Here is a 9,105-nt window from a genome sequence, read left to right as displayed (position 1 = left end):
AAGTCTTCCCCCGGAGATTCTGCCCTACAGAGCTAAGTGGCCCTCACCCCCTAGGTAAACTGAGGCAGGCAGTCAGTCTCTAGAAGAACAGCCTGTCCAGCCACAGGTCCCACCACAGCCCCCAGCACTACATTCCTCCCCAACCCAAGGGAATTTTAGGGGTTCTTGTGCCACTGCCCCATCCATGTGCCCTGACTCCCCTGTGGTATGCTCTGGGGATGAATCCTCAGGGTCGAATGAACCCCATATCCCTCTGTCACCTTGTCCAGAGGAGGGAGGAGGGGAGGAAAGGAAGCTCTGCATCTTCGGGGCCAGTTCAGGTGCAGGTGCTGGTGGGAAGCTCAGCCACTTCCCGCTGGAGGCCGCTCGTCCCCTTCCTGTCCTCCTTCTCTTTCCCTGCCTCCTCTGTCTCTTCCCCCTCTCCCCGGCCACAGCCCGCCCCAGGTGCCCACCCTCTCTGGCAGTTTGCCCGGCGTGGCCAGGTCTGCCTGTCCTGGGAGCTGGGCGGAAGGAAGGGGACTCACGGCGCCTGTCTCCTCTCTCCCTAGGTCAGGCCTGTGGCGGGCCCAGCCCAGCATGCAGCCTTGAACCTGGCCTAGGCCACCACTTACTCCTGCTCTCAACACCCCCGATTTTACCGTGGCCCGGGGTGTGAGCTCTAGGCTGCAAGGTCCCTGGGCAGAGGCACTTCATCAAGAAATCCCTGCAGCTCCAGAGGGCCCTGCCAATCCCACTGCAGCTCTGAGAACACAGCATGGCTATTACCCTGCAACCCAGTGACCTGATCTTTGAGTTTGCAAGCAACGGGATGGACGATATCCACCAGGTAGGGCCCCAGAGCGCAGAGCCCAGCCAGCCAGGGTGGACGATCAGATGGATGCAGACAGGCGGGCAGACAGCCAGGGAGCCCGACAGCGGCCGGCCAGCCAGTCAGCAAACATTGATCAAGCACCTACTAGGCCCAGGGCACCGAGCCTGCCCTCTGGACGGCTACGCGCCGGCGGAGACTCCCTCACGTGGCCGGTCAGCCGTGAGCCGGCTGCCTCGTGCGGTTACGTGGCCCGCGTGGTCACCAGGCCAGCCAGGCAGCTGCTAAGTCCATCAGCCGAGCCGGCCGGCCGCCAGCAGCGCAGGCTGCCGCACGGGTGTCCACCGGCCCCCTGCGCGCCCCGTCGCCGCCCCCGCCCCGGTGTCACAGGGAGGACGCCCTGGCACGGCCGCAGGGCAGCGCCCCACCCCGTCCCCCTCACGCTCTGCATCTGGCCCTGCCGACCATGACGGCTTGTGGCCTCGCTCTGAAGATTTAGGATGCGTGGGGACTGGGCCTTATGGGCGGGGGGCGCTGGGGGGAGAGGCAGAATTCTGGCGCCTGGTCCCCACTGCTTCATACCTTGCCCTGCACCGAGGGCTCAGCGGGCCCCATCGGGTGGTGTCCCCCGCGCACTCATCACTCCCCACCCCCTCTTCTGCTTCCCCAAACTGGAGAGAGGCAGCCAGGCCTGGCGGAAGGAATGCACCAGGAAGTCGGGAGCGCTGGGCTCTGATGCCAGTTTGGCCACAGTGTTCGGGCAAGCCCGCTCCCCGCCCTGCCTCGCTGCCATCTCCCCGTCTTCACCAGAGCAGAACCAGCTCCCCCAAGGGCGCCCCAACCTAAGTAGGTCCCTCTATCCTAATTCCTCCTGAGGACTGAGAGCTTCGTGGGCCTCTAGTACCTACCCAAGGCTGCCCCCTAGCGGGCCTGGAGCAGGCCGCGCAGCCTCTGCAACCTGAGGGGCCTGAGCTTGCTCAACTTTCCTGCGCTCCCCGGGGCGCCTGGCCGCTGGCGGGCACTGTGGGGAAGGGCGGGCAGCGGAGCCTCACTTGGGTTCTCAGTGCTTCTCACCAGTTTGACTTGCTTCTCCTTCCCGCAGCTCCTTCTGCCCGGGGTCCGCTCCGCCCGGTGTTGACCCCTCACCTCCCTTCTCCCGCTCTTTTTAGGAAACAATTTTTTTTTTTTTGCAAAATGTATCATGAATACGAAAGTGCACAAATCACATATCCATACCCAGAGGACTCGCCGTCTCTCAGACATGAAAGAATAGCTAGAAAATGAACATCCACGAGCTCACCCCCCAGGCTGAGAAATAAAACGTCCCCAGTGTGCTAGAGGACCCTGATGGCTAAAACACTTCTGGAGAACCTGTTCTATGCCAGGCCCTGTTCTAAGGGCTTAATGCACATTGATTTATATTTTAAACCCATGGGGTCAACAATAGGATCACCCCATTTTATACGCGAGGAAACTGACACGAAGTAGATGAGCACAACCCAAGAGAACTTTCCGAGACGCTGTATTTGTGCTGCAGGTTCTGGGGCCGCTGGTCATGTGGTCACGGGGTACTTGAACTATGTCCAGGGCAGCTGAATTTTAATCCTAAAAAGTAATTGCATTTACATTTAAATAATCCCCTTTTGTTATGTAAATACTCCCCTAATCTTTTATATTTAGCTTTGATTTTAGATCAACTTTGTTCTTCAGGGGTCAGATCCCATGTTAACCTTATCCAGCCCAAAAGATTTAGCGACCCTCCTTGTGGCTCTTAGACACATGGATCTCCCTCCCTGGAAAGTGTCTTCATTTCAGACATCTCCAAGGTACTTCAAGCTCACCATAGCCAGACACTCCTCTTAATTTTTTCCCCCCAAAACCTGCTTCTCCTCCTCCTGGTTCTCCCTGAACATGAAGAGCTGCCCATCCAGTCAGGACGGGCCCTTCCCTGCCGACCTCTATGACGTCTCTGTTCTTCTGTCTTCAATGGCATAGACTGAGCCCCAAGATGGCACAATCGGAGCCCCTTAGCCTGGGCACCGAACCCTGGCTGCGGGGAGCCCCTTACCAGGCTGTAGATGGAGCTCTTTGCCTTGCCGTCACCACTGGCACCAGGATGAGCTTCATGCCCTCAGGCCTCCATTCACCAGAAACACCACCAGTGAAGACTGTGCGCCCAGGCAGCGAGGCCTGGCTGCCTCTTCTCCAGTGTGGGGCACGTTGAGTCCGGGTGGTGCGCAGCTGACCCAGCCGTCTTGAGGTTGGACCCAGAGCACCATCGTCATCCCTGCCCAGGGCAGCCCCTGAGAGCTACAAGAATTAAGAATCGCAAGAAGGGCCAGATTCCAGTGGGGAGGACTTCTTGACAGAGGGGGATGGAGCGGGCCTGAACCAAATCCCTGTCTTCTCCACAGCTGGAAGACCCCTCGGTGTTCCCAGCTGTGATCGTGGAGCAGGTGCCCTACCCTGAGCTGCTGCACCTGTACTCGGGGCTGGAGCTGGACGATGGCCACAACAGCATCATAACCGACGGCGCCTTGTGCATGACTCAGGACCAGGTCCTGGAGGGCAGTTTCTTGCTGGCAGGTCTGTTCCTCTTCGGGACAGGGAAGGCATGGTGGAGAAGGGGGTGCTGGCCACCGCGGCTTCTAGTGACCCAGGCAGCACGAGCAGGTCCCCGACTGTTGGAATTTAGACCAGCCCCAAAAAGTAGTTCCGCTCCCCAGAGAGGGGGCCATGGAAGCGGATTCAGGTCTTTCAGAGATGTGGCAGGACAACGAGGGAGTGGAAACCAGGCGTCCTCTGCGGGGGTGAAGAGGAAAGGGGAAGCAGGGCGGGGGTGTTCTGGTCCCTTCTGGGCTGTGCCTGAGGCAACCGTTTCTTCTCCCCCCACCACGGACCCTGGCACCAGATGACAATGAGGCAGCCATGCAGCCTATGTCGACCACGGAAGTGCTGCTCAATGTCGAGTCTCCCAACGACGTGCTGGATGAGAAGCAAATCTGTAAGTTCAAAGCTGGTGCCTTCGCTCAAGGTGCCAGGACACGCCCTTTATAACGACCACACCGGTGCAGCGCGTGCGGGGGCACAGGTAGCCGCCGGCTTGTGCATACGTAGACGTGCTTCTAGCCGTGCCGGGCCTGGGAAGGGGCAGGAGAGCACGAGGACGAGACGGCCAAGGGCACTTTCTCCCCGATGTTTAACTGAGGGCAGAATACACCCGACGTAAAACAGACCCCCTCACCGACACGTCCGTGGATAGCTCAGGGGCGTGCAACGGTCACCGCTGATGCTAGAACTCTCTTCAGCCTGCAAGATGGGCACTCTGCCTCCGTAGACACCATCTCCCCATTTCCCCTCCCGGCCCCTGACGGCCGGCCTTGTACTTTCTGCCCGGTCTCTCGTGCATGCCACTGGGCTCCGACAGCTGCCGTCTCCCGGGGCCCGGCTGGCTTCCTGTGACAGACTCCTCCAGGTCCGTCCATGCTGGGGGCTGTGCCGTGGGCCAGGGTGACTTTTCTGGCCCCTCTGCTGTCTCGCTTGGCCCCCAGGAAGGCTGCGGGGTGTGGCTTACTGGGAAATGTGCCAGGCTTGGAGCACCCCCCTCCCTTCCCTGTTCTTGAAGGCTGGTTCCTACCTGCCCATGAGCCCCCTCCATCCCCGCTGGCTCCTCCCCTCTGATACCACAGGGTGATTCCTGGCCCCCTAATATCCCTGCCCAAGCAGGTGTGGGGGTGGTGGGGGGAGGGAAGCTGCCAGGGAAGAGTCCTAGCATTTGTAATCCTGGCTCCGATAAGAATATTCATCCAGGAGGCAACAGCTTTCCACGCAAGGCCTACGGGCACAGGCGCCAGCTTGCGGTGTGCCCTTGGGCACGTGTCCTACTGTCTCTGGGCCCCCGTCTACGCACCAGGAAAGCAGAGAGATTGGCCTAACTGCTGTCAAGGCCTCCGGAGTTGCAAAATGAGCCGATGACTAACTCGAGGTGGTCCTTTACCCTGGGAGCTGCCTAGAACGCCCCGCCACCGGCTGTGGGCTCCCAGTGTGGCAGCCGTGATTGGGGCCCGCTCGTGCCCACAGCGCTGCAGGTGTTTCCTCTCCTCCTGGCGCGAGACACGTGCCGCGTCTGCAAGCGCAGCCGCCCCTCCAGCCCCCCTCCCGGAGCACCGGCCCAGCTCCCACCCCGCCCTGGGGCCCCGGTCACCTCAGGCCCTTCTTCTTGCAGTCAGCTCCCCTGAGATGCTCCCAGACTCAGACCCGGCTCTGGCCGGCGCTCTGCCCAACTACACGTTTCCTGTCCCCGAGCCCAGCGCTCTGGCCAAGGCCGGCGACGCTGGCGGCCGCGAGGGGCAGCCCCCGGAGGAGAAGGCGCTCGGGGAGGACAGTGCCAAGAGGACCGGGAAATCGAAGAAGAGAAGTAAGAGACACGGGGGGGGGGGGGGTGCTTCAAGGAGGTGAGCGACAGGGGTGGGGAGTCGGGGAGACCCTAAGGGGGTCCCGGCCTCACGCTCCTCTCGCCGTGTCCCCCGCAGTCCGGAAGACGAAGGACAGCCGCAGCGCCTCGCCGGTCACCGACCCCAGCGTGCCCATCCGGAAGAAGTCCAAGGACGGCAAAGGTACGCGGCGGCGGGCGGGGCGGGGGCGGCGGGGCAGGGGCTGCAGGCCCTCACCGCCTGCCCGCGCCCTCCGGCAGGCAGCACCATTTACCTGTGGGAGTTCCTGCTGGCGCTGCTGCAGGACAGGAACACCTGCCCCAAGTACATCAAGTGGACCCAGCGCGAGAAGGGCATTTTCAAGCTGGTGGACTCCAAAGCCGTGTCCAAGCTGTGGGGGAAGCAGAAGAACAAGCCTGACATGAACTATGAGACCATGGGCCGGGCGCTAAGGTAGGCGCGGCTCGGCCTCCCGGGCCCTGCCGTGGGCGCTGCCAGGCTCTTCCCCAGGGCCGCGGTGTCCCCCGAGAGACCGGGCTCACCCTCGGAGGAAACACTCCCCCTTTGCTTGCCCCTCTGGGAGGACAGTCCCCTCCTCTTGTTTTTCTTTCCTGGTGTTTTTTCTTTTTTAGAATGGAAGAGCTTTTTTTTTTTTTAAAACATTTATTTTATGTATGTATGCATACAAGAACTGGGGTGCAGGCCAGAGGTGCGGGGGTGAGAGGATTCACCAGAGAGAGGGAGAGAGGGGAGCAGAACAGGAGGATCTACTGAAACACGCTGCTGAGGGGAGCGGCGGGCGAGTCAGGAGAGGCCTGCTGCGCCACGTGGGTAGCTCCCTGGCGGGGATCGAACTCAAGCCGCAGTGGCTGCCACCAGCCTGATAGTGCTGAGAATTTAACCCCTGCGCCACCAGGCTTCTTAGGGCCTCCCCTCCCCCAGTAGGGCCTCCTTCACGGTCTGCAAGCCGGACACCCCGGGAGAGGGCCCTGCGTGATTCAGGCAGTGGGACCGCGAGCGCCCGTCATCTGCGCCCTCCTCCCTCCCTCTCCTCTGCCCCAAAGCAGGGTGGGGGCTGCTTTGGGTCCCTTTCGCGGACCCTTTGATGCTCAGAGCAAGAGCTCTGAGGTCTCATAAAGACCTCCCAAGTCCAGGTGCTGGCCCCACTCCTCCCCTTGCCCCCCCTTTGCTCCCCCACTGGCCTCACACTCGCGGGCTGTGGACTGTGGGTGGCGTGACCCTGGCTAACTCCCCGCCCTTTGTCCCCCAGATACTACTACCAAAGAGGCATCCTTGCCAAAGTGGAAGGGCAGAGGCTGGTGTACCAGTTTAAGGAGATGCCCAAGGATCTGGTGGTGATCGAAGACGAGGATGAGGGAAGCGAAGCCTCAGCATCATCACCTCAGGCCTCCACTCCCTCCACCTCCTCTGGTAGTGCCACCCGGCGAAACAGCTCCAGAGTCTCCTCCAGAGCCACCCCCCAAGCCAAGGGCAGCTCCTCCTGGGAAAAGCCCAAGGTTCAGCAGCTTGGTCTCCAGCCATCTGCGAGTCTGGAATCGGGACTGTCTCTAGATGAGGAGCTCCCCACTACCTCCACCATGCTGGTCTCGCCGCCACAGAACCAGGCCAAACTCCCCAAAGCCGTGAGGTAAGGGGTAAGGGTTCTACCCAGTTGTCTTACTGGGTCACCTCGTGTTGGGGGTTACTTTTCAGCTTTTTGCAAAGTTCTACTGTGTTTCTGGCCTCAACTTGTCAGTCAAGACAGAAAAGTGACTTGCCCCGGGTCCCGCACCGAAGTAGTGGTGAAGTCAGCTCTCTCTTTTTTTTTTAAAGATTTATTTATACAGGAACAGGGGTACAGGCCAGATGTGTGGGAGGATGAGAGGACCCACCAGAGACAGAGCGGGGAACAGAACAGGCAGACTGACTGAAATACCCTGCTGAGGGGAGCAGCGGGCGAGACAGGAGAGGTCTGCTGTGCCATGTGTGCTGCCCCGAGGTTGGCGGGGATTGAACGGGCGCTGCAGAGGCTGCGGACAGCTTCACAGCGCTGTGCTCAACCGCCTGCTCCACCAGGGAGGCCCTGAAGTCAGCTCTTGACTTGGGGAGGCTTCTGGCGCCACGCCCAGGTGTCTTGTTACCCAAGAAGGTTCCCCCAGCGGCCACCAGGGGCCTCCACATCTGCACACACCGCACCCCTCCACCCCAGCACCCTCAAGTCTCCACCCCAGAAAAGAGACAACAGAAGATATTGCAGAGACACTGGCTCTGCCTTCCTCAGCCCTTCAGGCCCACCTGGAAAACTTTCTCGTGGCTTCTTGTCCACACTCAGGTGCCTCCAGTCTTCCCCGGAAAGTTTGGGCTTTGTCTGGGCTCTGTGTGTGTGCCCCTCACTACTCAAGCCCGGGTTACTGAGCTGCTCTCTGGGGGAGGGAGGTGCTGGTGCGGAGGAGGGGCAAGAACCCCGGCTGGGGAGGAGCAAGCCCACATGTGAGTCCCTGTAGCTGTGTGGTCTCGGCCAGGGCCAGGGTACGGAGCCCCTCTGGCGCCTGTTTCCGGCTGTCGCGTTCCATCATCAACCTTATTTGACTAACATGCTGACTGGAAGATTGAGCGAAGTGCAGTAGGGCCACGATCTAAAAGACCCCTCACCCTGACCAACCAGAACAAAGCAGCTGACTGCTCTCAGCTCCTTCCTCCCGGGCACTCCTTGCCGTGCAGTCCAGGCCTCCTGCCTTAACCACCCAATCTGTTCTCTCTCTCCTCAGTACTCCTGCGCCCGGCAACATCCACCTGGGGGTGGCCCCTGTGGGCTCGGGCTCAGCCTTGACCCTGCAGACAATCCCACTGACCACGGTGCTGACCAGCGGGCCTCCTGCCAGTACTACTGCTTCGACCCAGCTCGTTCTCCAGAGTGTTCCGCCTGCTTCGGCCTTCAAGGACACCTTCACTTTGCAGGCGTCCTTTCCTCTGAACGCCAGTTTCCAAGAGAGCCAGGTGGCAACACCAGGGGCTCCACTGATTCTGAGCGGCCTCCCCCAGTTTCTGGCAGGGACCAACCATCCGAGCAATCCAGCCTCACCCTCGGTCACAGGGGCTGCACCCGCAGGGCCCAGCTCTCAGCCCCCGGGGACTGTCATTGCGGCCTTCATCAGGACTTCTAGCGCCACCGCAGCCCCGAGGGCCAAGGAGGGGCCGCTGAGGTCTCCCTCATATGTGCAGGGGGTGGTTACGGGGGCCCCTGTGGAGGGGCTGCTGGTTCCTGAAGAGACCCTGAGGGAGCTCCTGAGGGAGCAAGCTCACCTTCAGCCACTTCCAACCCAGCTGGTTTCCAGGGGTCCCCACAATTCGAGCCTTCTGGGGAGCCAGACTTGCTCTCCTCCCAGCCGCCCCACGGTTGGGCTGACCCCAGTGGCTGAACTTGAGCTCTCCTCAGGCTCAGGGTCCCTGTGTCTGGCTGAGCCCAGTGTGCCCGCGTCTGGGGGCCGGCTGACCAGATCCCCCACCCCGGCCCCCTTCTCCCCATTCAACCCCACTTCTCTGATCAAGATGGAGCCCTGAGACGCAGGAAGGGCGGGGTGGGGGGGGGGTCGCGAGCTGCAGGCCAAGACGAGCAGCGTTTTTACCCAGACCTCCCTTAGTGGGGCCCGGCTCCGGTACACCTGCCCTTCCATTTCCGGGGGACCCCCCCCCCCCCCGCCCTGCGTAGCCATGGCCACGCCAGGCCAGGCCCGATCTGAGCGCTGCCGGCGTCAGGCCGCGGCCTTCGAGAGCACCGGGCGATGTGCTTCTCTAGAGTCGTGGGCCGGCCTGGCGGTGGCGGGCGCGCCCGGGGAGCTGCGGCCTGGGCTGGTGCAGGGGCTC

The 9,105-nt window shown here is 61.5% G+C and overlaps 1 protein-coding gene across 1 annotated transcript; it reads left to right on the top strand.

Annotated features, from left to right (window-relative positions):
• Positions 1-754: 754 nt before the first annotated feature.
• On the top strand, positions 755-8,802 carry ELF4 (E74 like ETS transcription factor 4; the record flags this gene model as incomplete). The annotated part of the gene is made up of 8 exons (XM_084259226.1): positions 755-826; positions 3,223-3,394; positions 3,720-3,812; positions 5,034-5,225; positions 5,341-5,424; positions 5,502-5,694; positions 6,512-6,889; positions 8,010-8,802. The coding sequence occupies 8 exons, from the start codon at positions 755-757 to the stop codon at positions 8,800-8,802; spliced, it is 1,977 nt and encodes a 658-aa protein (XP_084115352.1).
• Between the last annotated feature and the right edge of the window lie 303 nt (positions 8,803-9,105).

Source organism: Talpa europaea (genome assembly GCF_964194135.1).
Source record: "Talpa europaea genome assembly, chromosome: X".
Classification (NCBI taxonomy): Eukaryota; Metazoa; Chordata; class Mammalia; order Eulipotyphla; family Talpidae; genus Talpa; species Talpa europaea.
Note: the sequence above shows the minus strand (reverse complement) of the source record. Positions and strands in the feature narration are given on the sequence as shown.